This window comes from Copadichromis virginalis, linkage group LG5, assembly GCF_057382275.1.
Source record: "Copadichromis virginalis isolate Kocher_CV1m ecotype Utaka linkage group LG5, C_Virginalis_male_GT1.1, whole genome shotgun sequence".
Classification (NCBI taxonomy): Eukaryota; Metazoa; Chordata; class Actinopteri; order Cichliformes; family Cichlidae; genus Copadichromis; species Copadichromis virginalis.
This window is the reverse complement of record NC_140622.1, coordinates 27,170,310-27,195,135: the sequence shown is the minus strand read 5'-3', so window position 1 is coordinate 27,195,135 and position 24,826 is coordinate 27,170,310. Positions and strand designations below refer to the sequence as shown.

Here is a 24,826-nt window from a genome sequence, read left to right as displayed (position 1 = left end):
AAAAATGTTGCCACAACTCTCAATGACATATGATACAAAATATTAAAAATATAAATTTGGACACTCGATAAGGAAGGTTTCTGAAAAGAAAAAAAAAGTACAGCAGAAAAATGTATTTTATAATCAATATTACCATATTGAGTTTTCCTTGGTTCTAACAGGTTTATAATACATAGCGCAGTTATCGTAATGCTGCATTTACTGCCTACATGAAAAACCCATATACAATATTTACTTTGTAGAGGTCACAAACACTTCTGTATTGGGACAGCCAGATGGCTCAGATAAACACAGTGTTCAGGGTTTCAATTGATTGGATGCTTATTGCTTGACAAACTCCCTTCTGTCATTGTTTTTTAGTTACAGTTTACACCATCTGTATAATTCATACTGGCCTTAAAGTAACTAAGGTGTTAGATCTGTAAGAGTTTGTCAAGTAACTGTCAGTATTATTTTACTCAAAAAAGTTCTACAGCCTGAGGCCTTGACCACAAAATGTAATAATACAATGTAAGAGACAAAAACACTTGGTGTACAAAAACCTTTCATTTTCACTCTCTTCTTAATAAGTGCTCATTACAAAAGGATGAGTGTTTGCAAAATGGTGTTGCTTAAAACCATAACAGGCAATAGTCCCAAAAAGACTTTGATTTAAACATGAGGCACATTTGTGCAGGTGTAAATACCCTGTGCTGTCTTTTATTTAAAAGAAGAAGGATTTTCATAATAAATACACCATTATTTTTCTCCATGATTGTAAATGCAACATTTTAATGTGACAGAATTAATCAGGCATCAACTTCTCTCCCTTCTCCAACTATGGCATCAGAAACAGTCTACCGTATGCTAAAGGCACGTAAATTTTTTCACCACATGACAAATTTCCCAGCGATTCATCACATGAATATCATGTTAAGTATTCCACTAATAGCTCTGATATAAATTGTGATTAACAACAGATGTACGAATAGGTGGGGTTTAAAAAAGAGCTTTGTAATCAGACACAGTGAAAGCAGATAGCTCAATATACTCAGATGAAGGTAAACCTGAAAAAAATATGCTTCTTACTAATGAACTTTGGATGAGGAGCAATTTAAAATGTCAAATAATATGCTCAGTGCAAATGGCCACAAGAGAAATTTCAGAACTAGTCCTTGCTGTAGAGATGGGTTATCAGAACAAACATGAACAAGACAATCGTCAGAAGCAATAATATAGAAAATGAAATCATGGCCTAAACCATTTTCTTTAAGCAAAACTCCACATCCTCTCTGGTTCCATATTCTTATTTCTGACGTTTCTGTGGTTTCCTCTTCTGGTTTTGGACTGTAAATCAGATGATGAAGATGCCATCCCAAACTCAGGGAAACTACACATTTGTGCTCAGACTGTCTTTACGCAGTTTTTTTTACAATCACCTCTTGTTTGTGTGAATTCATTCAGGTTGTAGTTTTTGGTTGAATTCATCTCACTGGTTTATCTAGCCCGTTAGATGGGGACACAAAATAAATATCAGTGTTTTAAGGGGTTAAATTCCAAACAGACTGGAATGATGCAGCGCTACAGAGGATTGAGCCACTGGATTTAATGTTAGATTTTCCTTATAACTGTGTTAATTGTTAAATGCATCTGAGTTTGCTTCACTTTTCATGTTTATTCTAGAACACTGTGTTATCGAAGGATGATGGCAAGTTAAGCAGTTCAAGAGCCTTTTTCTCTGATTTGGTCAGAGGGAGGTCTTCGGCTGGAGTACATAAGATGGAGAACCTCTAACAAAGAAGAATATTGGTTTTAATAAAAGATGAAAGGAAACAGTTTTTTGGAAATTTATATTCATACACAAATAGCTCACCTGTCGCAGTGTACCAGGAGTGGTGCTCAGATTGTACAGCATCCAGAAGGGAACCATGAGCGTAGAGGAGAGTGTAAACCACCAGCCTAGAGCATAACCCCACCATGGATACTCTAGTGTGTTGTTGAACTTCAGTGGAGTGTATTTGACCAAGGAGAAAATAAACGTTCCCTGAAAATTACAATGGAAGAGGTAAATATGGAATAAATTACATACTACGTGGGGAATGGAAACCCATCTCATGAGGCTCCTAGTCCACAGTTTTTCTGCTTATGTTAACGCCAGTGGTGGCTCAGCGCTCTATGGTCATTGAGTCATTGAGTCAGCAGAGAGTCAGCAGAGTGTTGGAGACTTTTACACACTATGCAGTCAGCAACCTTGCTCTGTAACTTCATGTGGTCTGACGCCATCAGTTGCTGTGGTGCTTAACCTAACAATTTTCCAAAAGTAACACTTAGTCATGGAATATCTAGGAAGGAAGAAATTTCATGAATTTCATGACATGTTGCAAAGGTGGGACCCTATGACATTACCATGCTCAAATTCAGTAAGCTCTTCCCATTCATTCACAAATAATGGGAGACTGCATGGCTAGCTGCACACCCAAAACTGTTGGCTAGTAAATGCTAAAATGATACTTCCCCATCAAGGATTTTTGTCTTGGTTCATTACTAAAAATAACCAAATAATGTGATTTTACTTTGATGAATTATAAATGCTGGAACAAATACTGACATTTTTTACTTTCAGATGGAGAGTTTTTTTTTTTACCAGCTCACAGAATTAATCCTAACTTAAGTAATGAAGTCAGTCAGAGTTAATAACATATTGCACTAACAGCTACCATTTAGGTCAGCAAAACTGATGATCACCTACTAGATAAGAGAGTTTGTCTCGATTAATAATGTCTGTCTGACATTACTGACATGTGCTGTGCAAGAATGGGCGGGAAGACCTGCAGAGCATTACTAACTTTTGCTGCAACTCACCGTGCAAATTACTGGAGTGACATATTTCAAACAGTACTTTATTAGGGGTAAAGGCTTGTATCCAATCATGTCCTCTAAGTTGTCATAAAATCGGTCTGCACCTGTGAAAAGATGGAAACACAGAGTTGAGGAAAAATTTGTTTCATTATGAAGACACTTTGATATTTTTGTAATTCATGAACTTACCATATACCCATCCAACACCTACAGACTGCAGTACGGCAATGAGAAGTAAAGTCATTCCACTGCAGGCATAGTAGTCAAACACCTGGAAGATGTATAGTCCACCCTGTGTGTGGAGCAGTTTCATTAGCTTTCGAGCTTTAGCATATAAAATAAATGCAGTTATTGTGACAAACATGTGACTTTTAAATTTGTTCTTACCTCTGTAACCATCACAAGGCCGATGAGGAAACTGACAACACTGACAGCAAGCAGCAAGAGTTTACGTCGGTGGCCGACATGGAAGAAGGCTGGATTCATGTCGGAAATGGCTGTTGTGAGAGCTTCCAAACCCACAAACTGAAACACAAACCTCTAAGTTATATACTTACCATTAAAAATGCATAATTTTTGCTCAAGATTAAACTGTTTTAATCTGCATCTCAATAGAGATCCTGCGCCAGGCCTGAGCCAGATAACAATCATATTTAGTGGAACGTAAGTAAGTTTAAAATTGTTTTTAAAAAAATGTAAATTTCCATTTCAATTTATTTCAGTTGTCCCTCCCCCTTCACCCCCCCCCCCCCCCACCAAAAAACCCCAAAACAAAACAAAACAAAACAGAGCTTACCTCACTGTCCAGCCCCAGCAAGATGATCATAACGAAAAAAAATACTGCCCAGATCTGAGGAAAAGGCATCATGGCGACGGCTCGAGGATAGGCAATGAATGCCAAGCCAGGACCTGCAGAGAATAAGAGAATACAGTGGAAACGGAAGCCCAACCTGCTACTAACCAGTTATACCTAACAGAGGTCGGTGAGAGTATACACGCATATATTGATTGTAAGGTGTAAAGTGTAGCTGGCATTTATCCTCTTCTAAAAACAGATGAGAAACGCCATCCACTGCACATACAAAGACAAGCTTGTAACATTCTCCCATACGAACATGTAAATAATATTACATCCATAAATGCTGTCAGGTCTAAATTGTTCATTGTAAAGCTCCTTGTATCTTTTCACACTTTCTTTTATAAACTCACCTGACTCTGCCACTTTGGATATATCTGTGTTCTGCTCATATGCCATGAATCCAAGTGCAGAGAATATGGCAAAGCCAGCAACAAAGCTGGTCCCACTGTTCAGAAGGCACAAATACACACAATCCCTAAAATAAAAAGAGAACAAATTACATCAAATTATTTTGTATTAAAGTCAGTAAGGGTTTATAATAATAATAATAATAATGATAATGGATTGCATTTATATAGCGATTTTCGAGACCCTCAAAGCGCTTTACAATTCCACTATTCATTCACTCTCACATTCACACACTGGTGGAGGCAGCTACAGCTGTAGCCACAGCTGCCCTGGGGCAGACTGACAGAAGCGAGGCTGCCATATCGCGCCATCGGCCCTGTCATGGTCCTGAGTCTGACAACTCAGTGTTTTGTGTTTCTTTATATTATTCTATGTTCTTGTTTATTCTGTTATGTCTTTTGTTTAGGTTTGTTATGTGTTAGGGTTTTGTTTCATGCATGTCTGTGTTCCCTCTGTCTATCCATGGTGTCACTGTGTCTGCTCGTGAGTCTGTCTGTTAAGTTCAGTGTCTTGTCTGGTCCTCTGTGTCTGTTAGTTTCCTGTTTTATTCTGAAGGTCCTTGTCTCATGTGAGTGTGTTCAAATTACGTTTCCCCTGTCTCGTCATCTGTCCAGGTGTGTTCCCCTCCTGTCTCCCATCCCTTGATTACTGCTGTGTGTATTTAAGCCCTGTGTCTTCTCCTACATGTTGCCGGTTCGTCTGTGTTAATTCCCTGTGTTTCCTCCAGCGCTCCAGTTAGCGCTTCAGGTTTGTTTTGTTAGTTTTTTCCAGTTTAGGTTTTGTTTAGTTTCCTCCGCTCCTCTGCCGTTTCTGTTTGTATCTCCACCTTCTCAATAAAAACTCCCCTGTATCTCAGCTGCCTGCATCTTGGGTCCTCATTAAATTCCACACGGCTCATCCTGCAAGCCTTGATAGGCCCCTCTGGCCAACACCAGCAGGCGATAGGTGAAGTGTCTTGCCCAAGGACACAACGACCAAGACAGACAGAGCAGGGGATCGAACTGGCAACCTTCTGGTTACAAGATGAGCTTCCCAATCCCCTGAACCACGGTTTGCATGTTTCTTGCCTAACTGTGACACACAACCTGTTTTTTTCCATATCAGTAGCTCATGGCATGACACATGACTCAAGGGAGATATTTTTGGATAATGGTAAATAGAAGAAGAAAGTTATTAGTGTTAGTGAAAAGCATTAAAGAAACCTGCTTTTTCCAGTTTTGTCATAATGATTTTATATGTTTTATGTTACATTCTTCTTCTTTCATTAAAACTGTGATATTTTGTGATATTCTTACATTAAAAAACAAAAAACATTTTACTTACTTGTAGCAGTCATTGTTGTACTTATTATAGCTGCCAAGTGCAATTAGACACCCAATGCAAATAGCATAGGAATAAAATATTTGTGTGCCAGCATCCATCCACACCTGCAAAAGAAAAAAAGGTCATTTCCCCACCCCTACATTCAATTACATGAGAATTTTTTTTTTATTGTGTGTGTGTGTGTGTGTGTGTTGGACTGCACATAGTGCATCTGTACAGAACATTTGCTAATGTTTTACCCTATGTGACATCAGCAAAGCAATCATCTGCAAATGCACTGAAAGTTTTAACACAGTCTAACACACATAAGTAACCCATCACTGTTTGTAAGAAGTTTGATGATGCAACATGGTTATGCAGGAGTTAAAGAGTAAAACCACATTTTATTTAGAGTGGGAAGTCATGAATGGTGTTTGTACCTGGGGATCAGCGAGACGGGATGGATCTGGGTACAGGTAAAACTTGATCCCATCTATGGCCCCAGGCAACGTGAGTCCACGAACAAGCAACACCACCAGCATCACATATGGAAATGTGGCAGTAAAATAAACTACCTGCAGAGGAGGAATGATGTGGCCAAGTTATGAACATTCACTGCCGATATTATGTAATCACACTCACTCTGTGCTTCAGAACATACACCGAACACTGCTTAACCTCACATTGAAGCTTTAGTTTCACACAGTGTATCTCAAACTAAACACATGCTGCTGATTTTTTCTTTATTCTTGCCACCCAGGGAAAACTGCAGTTCACTACTCCTTAAGTCTAACGCACAGTTTAAATTTTCAAGAAAGCAAATTGCAGCTTTAGATTAAAGAAAATCTTTCTGACAGCTTCTTTTGCCTTTTTAATGCTGGCACAACACTGTTTGCAGCTAAATGCTGTCTGCACATTACCTTGTTCAAAATACTAAATCTTGCAGGATTTGCAGCTCTCAGCAAGTAACGTCATGTTCACCGTTTATTTAGTTGGCATGCTAACAGTTAATCAACAAATACAGAGTACATCTGCAGATGAAGAGGATCAAAAGAAGATCAGAAAACTGATTACAGTTCAACTTCATATCATGAAACTCACTGCTATCTGGCATAGATACTACTATCAAATCAGGTCTAAGTGCAACACTCCCATTTATTTTTAAATGGGGTAATCAAATTTAATTAGTAAGTATGTTTCAATGATTACATACCTTATATAACTATTTTAGCATAAAATCCAGCATATAGCCGTGTAAATCTTTCTGCTTTAGTGGTACAAAGAGTGCAACAAGTTGAAAGAGGAAGTTTTTACTGATATCACAGGTCTGAAACTTTGTATTCTGCTTTTGTATTTATTCAAAATAAACACCGTCATTGTTGCATAAAATACAATCTCTTATCTGCCCTGCCCTGGTGTGCGTATGTAGCTCATGTCCACCCTCAATAAATACATAAACAGTGACAATCAATGAATGGGAAGGAAAGGGGACAAAGGATAAAGCCAGGGAAGCAAAGATGATTACTAAGAAACATGTTTGTGGCATGTTCTTCATGATATTTCAGAAAGATACTTCATCTCCATCTATTTTAACCTGGCCTGCTGCTGGTTGTACCTTTAATTTAAGTGCAGTGGGAACAAAAGTTTGGGCTTAGCTTGATATCTTTGAATCATAAAGGACTGTAATAATGTTGGCTCATATTTATGGTTAGCCTTAAACTGTGTACAATCACATCCTGTCTCTAATAGGTAATTAAACTATAAAGATAGAGGCATGTTTGGTGTGTAACATATTACTGTGTTTTTAGGCACTAGCAGATTCTGTTATTTGTTACACTGTGTACCAGAAGGAAATAAAAGTATTAAGCCCATGTCTTACCTTCCCAGTAGACTTGACACCTTTCCACACACAAAAGTAACAGATGATCCAGGACAACAAAAGGCACAAAGCCAACTCCCATCGAATATTGCCCAACTCATTGATGCTTCCAGTTATATTCAAAACTCTTCGCCTGCAGTTGACAGTTAGTGATGGTCATAACTCACAAATGCCGATTCACTTGTCCAAATAATGCCTTAAAAGTTTTTGGATTTTGGAAAAGTTACTCACTCCCAAAACTCTCTCACTGGTGAAGTTGCATTTTCATGTACAGTCATGTTGAAATAATCAGCCTTTCTGTCAAATTCCACACAGGTTTCTGAGAAATGTCAACAAGTGAATTAAAGCACAAACAAAGAAAGGTCATATAACACATCTTGTCAAAGCCTTGGTCTGTGTTAACAAAGATCTTCAGTTACATTTTGGTATTTTTTTTTCTTTTTTATTCTTACATATAAGCTGTGCTAGTGTTCTACTGATTTTTACTACATAAGCTTTTCTATTCACATAACAAATTGGTTCTTCATTTGTAGTTTGCTATATTAAATAAAACGTGTGACTACAGAAGGTGTTTTCTACTTTATGTTTGCTGAAGGAGGGGGTGGAGGGATTATTTCAGTGTCTCCACCAATTACATAAAAAAAACAATAAATAATAAAAATCTAAGTTTGTGTGACTGCATTAGATTGCTGACAGTTGTTTATTTGTGTGCGTGTGTGATTGTTGTTCACTGGCTTTAGTATTCTGTCCCCCTGAGAGGGAAACTCACTTGCGTGAAGTGCTGAATAAAGCCACAAGGTGGTGCCTCTTTCATTTTACTGGGTTGAAAGAGAAGGTTGAGAGTTTTACTCAGTTACCAAGTGGTGCTGCAAGCATTCCCACTAAATTAATGGCAATGACCAGTAGTTGACTTGACTATGGCCAACTGGAAAGTGCTGTGGTGAGTAAAGACTTTGTTGGTGTTGCCATAAAATTGTTATCAGTTTGCTGGTGTACACCAAGTAAGGCTTTTCTGTGGTTCTCATAACTAGATTTTAAGTAAGCATACACCTATTTTTTTTTATTTATTAAGAATATTTATATGTGGCATCCCATGACAGTACCATTCATAGGATGCCACATTCAGTGAGCTCTTTGGAACCACCCATTCTTTCACAAATGTTGTAAGGGCAGGCGGCATGGCTAGGTGTAGCCCAATACTTTTGTCCATATAGTGCATGTAGCAGCTAGCTACATGGTAAAAAGATACTTCCGAATAAAATGTTTTTTCCTGAGGAGGTTTGGATCTCTGCAGTTACTGAGTCAGCAGAGTGTTGGTGACTTTTAAACCTAAAAGCCTCCATACCTGATGGCCCTGCTCTGTAACTTTACGTGGATGAGCTGCTCTGTTTCCCAAACATTTCCACTTTCCAATAATTCCACTTATAGTTGTCTGTGGAATACCTACATGAGAAGAAGCGGCACTTGGTACACTGGTGTTATGTTATGACACTCAGTGAGCTCTTTAGAATGTGCCATTCTTTCAAAAATTATTTGCAAAGACAGACTGCATAATTAGGTGCTTGATTTTATACACCTGTGGCAATGGGACTGAAAACTGAAGTGTGGCCTGCAATTTTTTTATCCATATACTGTATAAAGCAATGTAAAATTGTCAGTGCTAAAATACACTTAAATTTTTCAACTGCTATTATTAATAAATATCAGCATGAGTGAAGAATACTGAGTGCTAGTCCTTCATAAGATAAAATGTTTCCAGCCTTTGCTCTATAGACACAAAAAAAACCCTCAGTGCCAACATTGTGCCAGAATCGAATAAAACCCTCAAACAGCCAATTTTATGACATTAAAAGCAACCTAACCTGTAAAAAATGGAAACCAGCTAGTATCATGATGAGTCCCCCAAAGCTTGTTAAAATGCAGTGAGTCATAATTGCTCTCATGATGTTTAGCTACTTCTTTGTTTTTGCATTTCTAATCACATAGTGGGACTTACCAGTGTTCCAGCTGTTTTTGCAGCTTGCCCAGGGAAGCTCAGAATTGAAAGAGGAGAAGAGATATAGGAATGCCCAGGCTAATATGATAATGTAATAAATGCTGGCGTATAAAACAACCACTTCACTGCAATAACCAAGGCCTGAAAAACAACAAAAAGGGAACAAATTAAACACTTAAAAGGAGGCAAATTCACATACATATAGAATAATTAAAGAAACGCACTGTGTCCAGTATGTTAATATAAATACTTGTTAACAACCCAACGCACTTTGAAAAATAAATACATATTTAAATGATGGCATATATTTAAATTACATAAACGAGGTTTTGTGCCAAAGTAAATGTAGTGCAGTGAACAATTGTAGAGGGGAAACACAGACAACAAGTAAGAAAGGAGCTAATAGTATACAAGTCCCCTGGCTGGCAATCAAAGAAGAGGTAATGTTCAACCAGTGTAAGTAATGTGAAAGATGAAACCCCTGATGCAGATCTGCGAGTTTCTTAAAAAAGCTTTTGTCTTTCCAATAATCAGAAAAGGAGCTTTGTTAAACTTTAAAGTTTAAGTTTGTTACACAACTGTTGCATAAGTGTCAGACTCAAAACTCAGGTTTCCTGGAATACAGCATCTGATCGTTTACAGTATAATGTTCTAGGGGGAAAATAGTTTTGTAAGAAAATGAGGAATTATAATAAAAATTCATAATTTCTCATCAAATGCTACAACAGCAGGAAAATGTGAGTAAAATGTGCAGTTTGTGATTAAAATATGCATTTAAAAACATACTAATATTTTCCACAGGTTTTCTATTTATAATTAGATTCAGCTTCATTAATTAATTAAAGACCTTGTCATAGCTTGTTAGCATACAGTATGATCTTAACTTCTTTATTGGTAGTCTGATAAATGAAAACTTCCAAAAAAATTTTAAGAGAGAGATTTTTACCTTCAAAAAGGGGGCAAATTTTCTTCCAGCAGGTAATCCCTCCCTGCTTCGTGTACTGGCCAAGAGACGTCTCCAGCAGAAACAAGGGTATGCCGCAGGCGAAGAGGAAGAGTATATACGGGATGAAGAACACCCCTGGACAAAATCCAAAGTTGCACCACATAAGTTGTTTGTATTGATCGATTCAACTGTTTTATTAATCCAGGGTTATCACACTGACACAGGTCAATCCCGGGGGAGATCAACACTGGCTTACTTTGCATCTAATCTCTAAATAAGATAGACATTGTTTTAGTTCATTTTAAAAAAGACCTTTCTTTTAAAACTTAATTTGTGTTTTGTTACTTTCTGAAATATTTTTCTTCCAAATGTAATTATTTTTGGAAATCTAAAAATACTCCAGGCTTTGTCTCGCTGTGTGGAGTTTGCATGTTCTGTTTGTGCCTGGGTGCCAGAGGGAAAACTTTGCCCTCTGGGTAATCTGGCTTCCACCAACAGTCCAAAGACATGCTTGTTAGGTTAATTGGTGACTAGTGTGAATGTGAGCATGAATGGTTGTCTCTTTGTGTTAGCCCTGTGATAATCTGGCAGCATGTGCGGGATGCATTCTGCCTCTCTCTCAGTGACAGCTGGGATAGACTCCAGACTCCCTACAACCCTGAATTGGATAAAAAGTTAAGAAACTGGATGGATTCACTTGATTATCTTTTCCTAACTATGATGTAAATTCCTTTAAAACGATCTTTCTCTGCCACTCTACACAAATGTCAAACTGACAGGATTTTTAAACAAATGCAGCTAAGATAGAATTAAAAATGAAAAACAGATTAAAGTAACTGTGTCGATTATGTTCCTTTGAGTTCTTTTAAATTGATATATTTTGAACTAAAATATAAAATTTGGCTTAGTTATACAGAAATAAACAAAAGGGAAGCTGACACAGAAATGCAGTTCCTCCAAATTTATTTTTAAAAGGCCCAAAGGAAACATTAACAGCCTAATATAAACAGTGGTTCTGGGCTCTGTAGTTAAGTTCATGTAATCAGCTAATTAACATTAACATTAAAAAATATGTATAATTATGGGGATGGCTGCTGAACTATCACTTAGTTATGCTGCTATAGAATCAGGATGCTGGGCGAGTGAGCAAGTTTATCTTCTCTCTTCTATAGTTTGTGTTTTGTTCTGCCTCGTTAAGCCCTTTTTTTCTTTTCTCTTTACCATCACCCCAAACCGCCTGAGGCCAATGGATGCCCCTCCCCGAGTTTGGTTCTGCCGCTTTCTTCTGTTAAAATGGAGTTCCTTCCCACTGCCACCCAATGCTTACTTCACAGGGTGGTCCCCTGTGGAGTTTTCTCTCTAACATTGTAAGGTCTTCACCTTAAAAGTTCCCTGAGGTGAATGTTTTGTGATTTGTTGCAACATAAATAAAACTGAATTGAAAAAAGCTGAATTCAACTGAAAGTTGTACTGAAAGAGATTCTGAGAATGTGTTTAATTTAACCCTTTTAACCATTAAGTATAAATACATACAGTTCAGTACAATGCATCTTGCTGATAAAGTCTATCACCCATTGTTAGAGATAGCTTATAACTTATGGGGTCTTTAAGGAAGCTCCAGACTTCAAAACAGCTTTCTGCAAACCAGTGATCCCAAGTTCATTATTTGGAGACGGTAAAACTGGAAAAGAGGAGCTAAATAGGTAGACAGCCACAGCACAATATAGTGTCTGTTTGTTCACTATTTTGATACTCACCTCCTCCATTTTTGTAGCATAGGTAAGGAAACCGCCACACATTTCCCAGCCCTATGATCTGCCCAGCAACAGCCAAGAGGAACTCAATTTTGCTAGACCACTGTCCTCTCGTATGGGTGCTGGGTTCAGGTTCGGCTGTGCCCTTATCCAGCTTGAAGTTGTCATCTGGATCATGGGGCTTTTCCATTATCCTTTAACAAGAAGGGAAGAAAGCCCATTTAGGTACATTTGATCACATTTTTGACCAAAACAGATGATTTGGAAGGCGCAAAATTTGATATTCCAGAGACCATCTGGTTATCTGCACACATCAGTGCCAAGTAAGCCACACAATAACAAAATCACCAATCACTTCAGGAATAGTGATGTGAGTTAATTACAGGACATTAGCGTTCATTATCAGCACAATGCCAGCAGTCTTGCTGCATTAGGTCAGAAAAGGGTCGGTGCAGCTTGGTATGAGAATAAATCTTTTCATCAATGTTGCTTTTGTGTGGCTGGCTAGGATTTGATGTGGGAGTGAAGCAGACAGACTGGAAAATATGTGTGCTACGACAGTAGTAAGAAGGTTCAAATGCTGAGATGCTAAAAAACAGCTTTTCTAAAGTATTTTATGGATCATTTAATGAGCCAACCAAGAGAAAAAAAACTAACACTAGATGCTGGAGTATGGCAATTACAGTATGTGTTGCTTTTATGTGGCAGGTAAACACTAGAATAGCAAAAGAAAAGCTTTATAGTCTTTAAAGCTTGTGTACAGGAAAGCTTGTCTAATCACTATGGATACTAAAACCTAATCTTCCTGGCTAATGCCAACATTGTTATTTTTGAGTAAAAAAATGTGTGATAAATGGATATGTCCATAATTATTATGAAATGTAAATAAAATCTTTTTTTTTTCATATTGTGCTCACAGTCATGTATATTCTGATAAAAATAGTTGAATATTTTGCAGTCAGTTCTCTTAGATATGTCACAATATGGAAAATTCTAGATGACCTGAAATCAAGTTGAACTTCTTGCAGTGTAAGTGTTGGTTGTTCGGTATGGGTGTGGATGCAGTAGCTAGACACCTAGCTCTGACGTAATCTGAATTTACAGAATTGTAGTAACAGGCTTTTTAACTCGAAGGCTGTAAGGCTGAAACAGAACACATGTGCCTTTCTGATGCTGTGCAGATTTTAGCATTGTGAGGACTGTGTGGCTGGTTTCACAGCTTTAGTTTGTTCTTTCTTGTCCAGATTAGTCGATGAGTTCAACTCGAAGCATTTTCTGAACACTTTGGTTTCTTTTTACTCAGAGAAGCCATGTGATCCTAAACGGATCCATATTTTGGTGTTGGGCTCTGAACTAAGGCATATATCAATGGGGGAAAAATTGCTCAGCTATCATATTAGAATTTTGCAAAATGTCTGATAAGTAAAAGCACAGGACTTTTCCTTTTTGATAAATTTCTAGTTTGGACCAGACTGAATGACCCTGAACGATGTCTTATTTATGCCATGGATAACCCAGCCCAGACTTCCCATGACATACTGAGAACTATCAAACTCTTTTCTTTTACTTCATATAAATGTTCAAATATGCTGCTACTGCATTAATGCTCCTTATATTTCTCATCTCTTTTCTCTCACTCCAATAGGTTGTGGCAGATTGCAGCTAATCATAGGTCTTGTTCAATTAACTCTAATAAAAGATTATATAGCATTGACTATAAAATTATAACACGGTATAAATTAATGGTTCGCATAACCTTTTTCTGTCTTCTTTTGCCTTCTCTGCAACATTTCTGTCTCCTTTGCGTGAGAAGAGACCGAGATAAAAGGAAGATAATACTACTCACGCCAACTTTAACTCCCTAACAAGTCTTATGATAATAGTTTTACTTAGTGATGGGATTAAACATTCAGTGGGACTAATTTATCAGTTAGTTTTGTTCCCTTAATTCTCTGTTCAGTTAGTGACGTCACTGCAAACTGCTGAAAACTAATGTTCTAACTTTATGTGGTCTTTGTTGGCACCGCCTTCTGACTGTTAGCTCAGCTGAGTCATAGTTCAGCAACGTTACCAAAGTGAAGTCATCGTGTGTGCTGTGATTATATTTTTATAGACCTGGACTTTAAAAACAACCTGGGTGGAAGTTACTCAGGGGGCTGACACTATTGCTTAAGAAGATTCAGGGCCAGTTTATCCACAGCATGTGTACAAATGCTTTCATCAACTATAAGGTGCAAATAAACATATCTTTATGTCTTTGAGAATAGTAAAATGCATGTTTTTGAAAGAACTTTATTTACTGTAAAAAAAAAAAAAATCAAAGATAATAGAAAGTTTATAGTTTATAGAAAGGCTACAGTGTAGTCAGGCATAATATAATATTCACCTGATTCACTACTATACAGGGTGGGCCATTTATATGGATACACCGTAATAAAATGGGAATAGTTGGTGATATTAAAGTCCTGTTTGTGGCACATTAGTATATGTGAGGGGGCAAACTCCTCAAGATGGGTGGTGACCATGGTGGCCATTTAGGCCATTGTTTTTCTTGTGACATTACCATTAAGTTTGGTGTGTCACATGGCCCTCTTCCTATTGGAAAAAACAAAAGTTGTATCCAAGATGGTCGATTCACGAGCTTAAATATAGAGTGCACTGGTAGAATTTTAAGGTGTAATTTTATCTAAGGATAAATTAAGAATGATATTGCTCAGTTAAGTTGCAGTTTACATCAAGCACCTGCCAAAGTCATTCTCACAGAATAACACACAATTTTTTGCCTCCATCATCACGACAGGGGATGTTAAATCCAATCAGATTGGATTCAGTCTATTCTGATTTAATTGAACAAATTTTGTAAAGAATTTCCCATGAACTGTTTAGGAATTACAATTATTTTTAGACAGAGCCCCCCAGTTCAACAGACTCAAAATTAACTGGGCAAACTAACAAAATTATAAATATAGGGACTGTTTTAAATACTTGGATGAAAATCCTTTGGAGCCAGTGCTTGGATTAAGATTAGAACCAATGAACTTCACTGAATGTTGTGTTTCTGCCAAGGTGTTTACTGCAGCTGCTTTCAGTTGCTTGTGGGTCTTCCTGTCTTTAGTTCTGTCTTCATCAACTGAAAGGCATGCCAGAACATGAGCTGCATCATTTTTAAACCGATAACATGGCCTGGCCTTTTATGTACACTTAAAGTTAAACTTCATTTCATACGTCCAAAGTCTAATCTGGTCATCTTGCTCAAGTGTTATCAGTACCTTATTTTAAACTCTGAATTTACATTCACTGAAAGCATCACTTGATTGTAGACCTTGAGTATGATAGATTTATCTCCTCAGTGTTATTGACTTAGCTACATGTTGCAAAGCTGTTTTTTCCTAACAATGGAAAGAATGTTCCAGGTTGTTCCATAAATGAAATTTTCCCTCTGACAGGTTTATTTTAATTTCCCAGCCTAATGATGGTCTTCTTTAGTTGCACTGATTTCACTTTGTACCTCACATTGAGAGTACAATGAAACAAAACTAAATGACTAAATGGAAGCCGACATTTGGCCATTTAAAAATAAATGTTACAAAATTGTAAAATTGTAATGTTACAAAATTGTAATCAGTTCATTAGTAAGTCCAAGTGAACATTTGTGCCGGACATAATAAAACTGACTCCAGGAGTTCCCGAGATATCACATTTAGAAGAATGGGACAGGTGTGAGGTCATAATTATATTGACCTTTGACCATTAAAATCTAATCAGTCCTTCCATGCATCCAAGTAAGCTTTATCTGTGTTTCAAGAGTTAACAAATGTGACAGAATGAGATATGCATATATGCACCACCTACATCGAGGGCACACGGATTAGAAAAGCATGGCTGAGTGGTTGCAAAGAAAGGGAGAGTAGTGTTGACTGAAGAGGAATGGGCATTATAGTGGGGATACAGGACAGCTACAAGTACCTGGGTATCCCACAGGCCAACAGAGACTTTGGTGAAGATCCATGAATGTCAACCACGGATTTGAGGTGTGTCAGAACCATTCAGTATGAAACATAGGAGTCTGTGAATACATTAGGAAGATGTATCTCAGGCCCTCAAAGATGAGCTGCTTCAAGCAGTGGAGGAGAAGGAAGTATCATGGAAGACCAAGCTGCTGCATGGCATGTAGCATCCACAGATAGAAGAAGTGGCAGATAACAAAGAATCTTAATATTTGCTAGAAAAGGCTGCCTTAAAAGGACAGCACAGAACAGAAAGGAGTCTGCCACAACTAACAAGATCCAAGTTGGAGACTGAGCAAAAATGCCCCAGAGACCGTCCAGTGCACAGTAGCAGAATTTAAGATGCAAGGATACAGTGAGAAAAAACAACCAAGTGGCTGAGAAAGTCTACAGGAACATCTGTGCCACATATGGATTAGAAGTCCCCAGTTTCTAAATAAATAACAGGGCTCAGACCCAGTGGGTCTTTGAGTTTCTGACAGACAAGCAGCTGTTGACAAACCAACCATATGCAGAATGATTGTTGACAAGAAACAGAACACCGCAGGTGTGATAGATGCAGCAATCCCAGATGACAGCAACATCAGAAAGAAGGAGAAAAATAAGTCAGTACCGGAGGCTGAAGAAACAACTAAAGTACATGGAACCACTTTGGTAACATCCAAAATGGTCCCAGTGGTAACAGGAGGGTTAGCAGCTGGAAAGGTGGCTGCAACAGATTCCAGACACACAAAAAGAACATAGTCCTAGGAACAGCTAGGGTACTTCACAGACCTCCCAGAGGATCTGAACTTCAAGACAGATACCAACTGCATATATACACATATATATACATACTGTCACTATACACATTGTACACTGACAACAGCAGTTTTGATTTTAGAAAAAAGAAAAACTTATCATACCCTATATCACTACCTGCTGCAAACATTATCTAGAAGAAAAAACAATTTCATTATCTTTTACAGTTTTGTCCAAGTAACCCTTTCAGCGCTTATTATTATGCAAGCTGTTCCAATATTTGCGCAATAGTGGTGGGTGTATTTGGTAGCTTTTTGTAGCCATGATCACAGAGCAGCTGAGATGTTACGCTAAAGGGGAAATAACTAAACCTCGCTGCAGCGTAACCGGTAACCTTTGCCCTACATTATACAGCAACAAGCTCTAAGGCTTAACTGCAGCTATAAACACTAATTTGTTTACTGTAGGGGAAAGTACAACAGCAGAAGAGTCCACTCACACTCAAAACAAAGAAGAAGCATAAAGAAAAACTTCACATAACGTAAAGGAATACCTAGGGAAAAAAATGTCTCACGTCTGCAGTAATTCTTTGTTTCCATTCCGGGTTAACTCATCAGGAGCTTTCTGAGTCAAATACTAATGGTCCAGATCTTCCAGTCTCAACAAGACAAGTGCAATTCCCAGAAGTGACCGCAAGTGAGTCCATGAGTGGAGAAGTGACAGTGTGAGCGGTGATAATGACAGACAACCAAAAGGAACCACAGGGACAGAGAAAGGAGGGGCGGGTTGTTTCTGAATGACGAGGCGGAGGCTGTTCCCTAGACCACATGGCCTCTCAGTAAAGGCAACTGGAGGCGGCTGGTTGGTTTGCATGTTAGCCATGCTAAGCTGCATAGGTGCCTCTGTTTGGATCATACGTCGTCGTCAGTGAATGCACCAGCGCTCTGGTCGTGAAAGCGAGTTTGTTTCTCGGTGCCTCAGCGACACCATGAGGTCGATAGCATGAACAACAGGTGAAGCAAATCGCAAGATTTAAACCTTCCCTAAGCTGGGCAGACACTGCGATTTTTTCAGTCGCGCGATTCAGCTCCTGCTCAAACTGTACGATTGCATCGCAGGGGTTAGAAGTTCATAGGTGACGATGCAGGGTCTCACACTATACGGCCCGATGCTCTGATGCGACCTGAGTGCTCACACTGTGCGTACATAAAATGAAGGTTATAATAGAAATTCTGTCACTCGCTCTCCCTCTCCGTCAACTTTGCTAAATTGCTAATGAAAAACATTGATCAGGCAGCTGTGATTGAGCAGCAGTGTAGATCCAACTATTTTCACGGTTGTTGTGTCGTGATAATTTTGTGAGGCCACATCGAAAAGGCTCGGATGAGCTTTCCAAAGTTCTACAAGTTGTGCCTCCATCGCTTGTGTCCAGATCACACGCTGCACTGTCGTGCTGCGCCGTCTTTTTCGTTGACATTTGTGTTTGCGCGTGTGCAGTGTGACAAACTGCGGTGACACCCTCGCGACCAAGCGATTGATGATCGGGAGCTCGTCGTGAGGTGTTAATCGCGTCTCGTTACCCCACGTATACTACACGATGCACGACGCACGATGAAGGCCAAAATCGGGCCGATCGCCAAAACGATCGCACGACTCAAAAATCGGCTCAAAATGGGCCAAAAATCGCAGCCCAGCATAATGCAGGGAGTATAAAGAAAGACAATTTAGTTTTGATTGAGCGGCAGAAAAAAGTCAAACTTCACTCATAAGAAACGGAATTGTAATCATACAGGGTTTAATCATTAGGTTTCCTAAGAGGCCACGTGAAAAAACTAACTGTTGTGAAGGGCCCCACTAGAAAGCTGAACTCACTTTTGCTCACCGTTAGATTATTGGTGCGGCCCTTCACAACAGTCACAGTTTCTCATTTGTGTCTCTGTGAAAGTTTACTCCCCACCCCAGATTTAATCACTATCAGTATCAGCTCCCAGCTCATTTTAGAGACATGCCAGGTTTTCTTATTGAGATGGGAGTTTTGTTCAAAATTCAGCCAAGTTTCAAGAATTGATTTTGCTTTTTGAAAATCTTTAGATATAGTTTTTATTTGGTTCAGTTTTCTTTTAGTTATAATAATTATTCTTATACCGGGGTGTGAGTCGAGGAAGTGCTTGGAATGATGAACCCGTTTCACTAAACTATAAACTGTTGATAAATAAAGGAAAATACTATGGAGGACCACAAGAGCCACGCGCATCGAAATAAAGAATTCTGTGCTTAAATAATGAATTGTAGAATAAATTCTGCATTTGTAAATTCATGAAATACAAGGTGTTGAGTCACTCATCAAACCATTTAAGTACCATTCAATGCCCACTACTGAAGTGACCTTGGATACGGTGCAATGTTATTTTGGAAGTCTAAAGAAAATAATTAAGAACAGCTTTTTAAACATTTTTTCTTTTAGCAGTGACCTCAAGTACATGTGAAAAAATTCAGTAAAACAGAAACCAGAGCTATCACATCCCGTTTAATCCGCGTTTAATGATTAGGAAACATGAAGTCAGTATCTGCTATTGTGTAGTATACACTCCTCTAGTCATTTTCTCCCGCTGCCCTTGTTTCTTGTTTTTTCTCAGGACACTTTCCACTAACCGGCCCTTTAGCTCCACAGCTGTCAGCTGTTCAGACTGCTGTGAAGTCAGGGCACAGCAACAGTCCCGAAACACACGATGTCTTTTGTTTTACTGACCTTTCTTTGATAATGAAAGGAGTGTTCATATTTATCTGCAGTGAATTAGTCACTGATTGTTTAGCTTATGTGTTAGGTGAGCACTTATATGCATAGTAGAGATGGTCCGATCCGATATCACGTATCGGTATCGGTCCGATACTGACGTAAATTACTGAATCAGATATCTATTGATAAGCTGTTGTTAGAATTTATTTAATATTACTTTCTACACCAGGATCCTTTTCTACGTAGCTGACGGCTGGTAACTGTGCAGGGGCGGATCTAGCAAAATTTAGCCAGGGGGCCCGATAGGGCATTAACAGTGAAAAGGGGGGCACAAAGACATACTTTTCTTTCTTATTCTCATTTAAAATGTCTAGCTTTTTAATAAATAATTATCTGAATCTTAACCCAAAGTTTTAATCTTATGTAAAATATATAGAAGTCCATTACTCTGTATATAGTAACTGTTAAGTCTAATATACCCTAGTAAGCTATAGTACTTTTTCCTTTGGGAAGGTACGATCTGTGAAGTCTGCAATTCTGTTGAAGAAAGATGTTGAATCTATTTAATTATTCTTGAAAAATAATTTATTTTGTGCATTTTTTCCCCACATTGCATCAAATTAAAGTTGATTATGTCGATTAAGAATCATGAGGTGGAGGGTGGGGGGTGGTTCCCTATTTATTTTTTTTGCTGGGAGTTTGCAACCCTATTAGTTAGCTTGCTTAATATTTCTGCTACGTACTCTTTAAAATACCAGAATAGGGAGGATGGAGTAGGTTTAAGTTGATTAGATCAGTATTGCTGAACTATGAAATATTTTGGGTGCAGTGTATTTTTTACATTCAGGTATAACAGAATAGCTTTAGTGTTGTTGTTTATTTAAACTTGAGCATTAACTTATACAAAATGCAGCAATATATTAAAAAACAGTTTTATTGATTAAAAAATACACTATATTATATAGTGTATTTTCATATCGGTATCGGCAGATATCCAAATTTATGATATCGGTATCGGTATTGGACATAAAAAAGTGGTATCGTGCCATCTCTAATACACAGTCCTGAAAAACTGGCCACATTTAAACTGTTAATTTAGTGCCTTTAGAACACATTTGGAGAGGTTTGAGTGAAAGCTATCTGAAGTAAAAACCCCAACAGTGACTGTTCTGAAACACAATACAAAAATTTTGTTTACCTGCGATCAACAGAATAAAAAAACATCAAACCTGTTGTTGTACATTAAGAAATAGTACCATATATGAACATCTAACTCCCAATAAATCAAATCACTCAAATCAAATTCTCAGCTTTTCATTACTATTTAAGTCCAGATCGAGCAAAATTAATCCGAACTCAAGAATGTGAGTTTTCCTGAATGTGAGTTCTAACTGAAGCAGAACAACAATCATTTAACAGCTTTACATTTGTTAAGCAGTTATACTTTTATTCAAAATGTTTTAAAAAATTACATTCACTAGTTAAAATGATTTGCATAGTTTTGTGTTGACCACATCACGGGTTAAAGTTGGTTCAAGATGGTTAAAGCAGGTTAAAGTTATTCAGTTTTAGAAACATCAGAGCGGCAAGAGTTTCTAGGAAGTTTCTGGATCTTATACTCACAGTTTGTTGTCTTCTGAGGTCACTTGTGGAAGTCCCGCTTTTTCAGTTTGAAACACACCTTGTCTCTTCAGACAGAACTAACGTTTTTCTGTGTGCCCCTGGCAGAAGAGCCTTTAATAACCACCCTAGATTTATTTTGGACAAATCATTGTTGGGGTTGTTAATGAATCATCATTGGCGACGTGTTTCAAAGTGAGGGCTACTTGAGTTCAAAGAAACACAGCTGTCTCCTGATTTAACAGGACCAGTCTCACTTTGATCAAGCTCTTGCACATAGGTATTTAATTTCACTTCATGTTTATCATGTTCACTACATGTTATTTGTATTTAACACAAACACACCTTTTGACCAAAATACAGCATGCAGGAGGCAGTAGGTTTCTGGAAAAAATCTTGATAGAGTAGCTAAAAGAAAATAATAGTGCACGATTCTCTTTAAAAGAAAATAAATTTTTTTTTATTTTTGTTTTTTATAGTACTAAGGATAATGAATCCTTTATTCCTCAAATTTAATAGCTATATCATATATAGACCCAAGCTTGTTGTTGGACAGGTCATTTCTCATTAGAATTAAATGATTAAATTAAAAAGACAGCTTAGAAAAAACTAAAAATAGGCCTTAAGCTAAATCCTTTGCATACCCACTAATTTTAAGCTTTTCTTGGTATAAGTTAGCATTAATGCTGTGTTAAAAATTATATTTTACTATAGCACAAAAAACTTGTACACTGAGTACAAAAAGATTTATACATCTGTGATCTGTTTAAAAATACGTACTGAAGTTTTCTGACACGTGCTTCACCACACTACAATGATGGAAGACCATAGACTGCGACCTCTCTGTGACCTTCAACTGTCCTCACGTTGTGTGAGTGATGACTGTCTTTACGGCAGAAGTATTTTGTTGTTATTCTTTAACCAAAGCTCCTTCCCTTCTTTGGGAAACTTGGGGAGATTGTTTCATTATAAACTGTCTGACTTTAGTTCATGCCCCATCTCTTCTTTTAACATTTCCAGTGTGAATACCCTCAACTGAACTTAAGATTAATTTTGTATGGGATTTTCACATGTGTCCTGTTTAGATAAAGCATCTCTCAGTGAGCAGGGAGAGCATGGAGGATTAAAATTGCCCCTTTGCCATGGTCACAGATCGCTTGTGGTGGTTAGACTCAAGTGCAGGACACAAGCAGACTTATGGCTCAGCCACATTAGAGCAAAAAGATGACATCTTCCTTGCAACTAGGAATTATCTGATTGTCCAGACTGCATTACATTTTTTGCTTTTGGCAGCTGATTGTAAGTGTTCCAATATTTGGCACTATTTGGTTCCAATATACTCACTTTGAAGATAATTATTGACACTGTCCTGGTCTTTTAACCAACCGCTTCAAAGGGAAGATCACAAATTCATTGCACATGGCTGCAATACTTTTGGTCATACTACAGACGCCAAGCACTGTTTTCACTAGAAAGAATGTAGCATTAGACCTTGCAATTTTGTAACTTAATCTGAAGTTAGTTAGTTAATACAGTAAACCCAGGAACTGAAAAGCCACACAAAACCGTGGATCCATTTCAGGAAGAACCAAACTGTCATCTAATTTGAAAATTCCTGCAATGCTTTGCATTTCGTATATGAGACTTTAAATGCAAACTATTCTGACTGATATGCAAGCAACATTTTTCACACCTAACAATGAACAAATATTCAGCTATTCACCTGAATCTTAGGTACGCACATAGTTACATAGATAACTATATTTGAGACCAACATTTATGATGAGAAAACAACTCCTCTGATGTTTATTTTCTGAGACATGATATCTTCTTTTTAGTCCTCTTGTTACGAAAGGTCACGTGAGAGAAAGGAGGGGAAAAAAACCTGCCACGTGCAGCCTTCGAACTGAGCTGAAGGTTGGTTTTCTGTGAAATCACTAACAATACATTCCATAATGTAGCAACACCTTTAGCACCTGTGCAAAAAAAAAAAAAAGATTCATTGTTGATTTATGATTAACTAATCATTATAAAAAACGAATGTTTCAAATTTATTTCACAAAACAACAAGAGGGAAACAGATGTTCTGCATGTTACCTTGTTATAAAAAGATAACCCCCTCCCCCCAAAAAAGTGACTTTATCTTGACCAACACACAAAACATAAACCAACTCTAAACTACGCCTGTGTGTCTGTGTGTGTGTCTGTGTGTGTGAGTGTTCTCTACTGGTTCCAAAGAAAAGACTGCGTTAGTCTCTATGGCCACTCCTCACAGAAACTCATTTTACCAAAGATACTTTCTAGAAAGAAGCAGGTGTTTTATTTCAGAAGACGGCTTTTAAAGGGGAAACAGCCTGAGCTGCTCAAGGTATGTTGGTTTACATTTTCCTTTTGTTTAAAGTGTTGGTAAAACTCTTACAATTGGTTAAATGATGCCACTAAGCTTGTTTCTATGTTTTACGTCTATACATTGCAATTTGTTTATTGCAATACCATTAGTTAGAAGAAAAGATACTGAACTGGAAGGAAGAATAAAAAAGTAAGTTATATCTTTGTAAAAAATAGTCAGGTACTTGTGTTGTTGCTCAGTACAGATTATAAGAATAGGAAGAATAAAGTGAGCAGACATACAATGCATGCATTCTCTAAACTGGGGCTGTTCTAAATAGTAAATTGGAAATTATATGTGTTTTCACGTTACCTGCTATAATCAAGATGCTGTAAGTTGTTAAATATTATACTTTTGGAATAAGATCATTGCTTGGTAACTCCGGTATCTTTGTATATATGTTAACATGATTCCTAAGGTTATGCCAACACTAAGATGACCAGGATAAAGCCACGATGTCCAGCTGAAACAACTACATTTATTTTCACTAATTTTTTAGTTCAAGATTCATTTTAAAAATAGTCCTAAACAACAGTTCACCAGGTTTTCTGAGGGTCTTTCAAAGTTTTTCTTTGGACAATGGCTGCTTTTTCACTCATTTTCAGTCCAGGTCATTTTCACAGCAATGTTTTTAAACCACTTAACATGAACCTATTGAAGCATAAAAAGGCATCTAACTGGATGTACCAGTGATTTTTCTACACATACCAGACAGCAAAGAAATGATTTTAAAACAAAATGCAAAATTTCTTAAGGCAATTTGTTACTAAGTCACAGAAAAACACACACACACACACACACACACACACACACACACACACACACACACACACACACACACACACACACACACACACACACACACACACACACACAATTTCTTTAGTCTAATCTGTGAAACATATCAAAGATAACACAGTATTTTCACACCAACAGAGCTTTTAGTTAAAAACTTGGCAAATCTGTTTATTGTGTCCTTAAAAAATGGGGGGAAACAGGTTCAGGACAAAACAAGAAATGGCAGACCTAAAAAAAATATCTTTGGCTGACAATTACAGTTTTTCTCAAATGCTAAAACACATTTCACAAACGTTACCACCAGGTCCCCCAATGTCCAAACACAACACCCTTCTCTAAAGCTACATAAACACAACCACACCTTCCCACTGCAAAACTCAAACTCCCACACCAAGAGAGCAGCTCGAAGCTGTCAAAACTGTAAACACTATACACAGCATTACACACTACAGCAAAACAATTGAAAACACAATGCTCAATTTGTGAGAAGGTTCTTTGTTTCATAACTGCCAATGCATATTTTAGAAACTATACAGTAACGGATCGTCGTAG

General features: G+C 37.7%; 1 protein-coding gene across 2 annotated transcripts; it reads right to left on the bottom strand.

The window, feature by feature from the left end:
- Positions 1-711: 711 nt before the first annotated feature.
- On the bottom strand, positions 712-17,516 carry LOC146709913 (sodium- and chloride-dependent GABA transporter 2-like). Of its 2 annotated transcripts, none has more exons than XM_085457128.1 (15): positions 17,284-17,516; positions 11,986-12,176; positions 10,229-10,363; positions 9,283-9,423; positions 7,518-7,605; positions 7,287-7,419; positions 5,848-5,982; positions 5,429-5,532; positions 4,048-4,172; positions 3,635-3,747; positions 3,226-3,363; positions 3,028-3,130; positions 2,842-2,942; positions 1,853-2,023; positions 712-1,769 (listed from the first exon to the last, which is right to left on the bottom strand). In XM_085457128.1, the coding sequence occupies exons 2-15, from the start codon at positions 12,170-12,172 to the stop codon at positions 1,659-1,661; spliced, it is 1,785 nt and encodes a 594-aa protein (XP_085313254.1). In that variant the 5' UTR covers positions 12,173-12,176; positions 17,284-17,516; the 3' UTR covers positions 712-1,658. The 2 variants fall into 2 exon arrangements, with proteins under 2 accessions (XP_085313254.1, XP_085313253.1); XM_085457127.1 differs by having other exon boundaries at positions 17,305-17,516.
- Between the last annotated feature and the right edge of the window lie 7,310 nt (positions 17,517-24,826).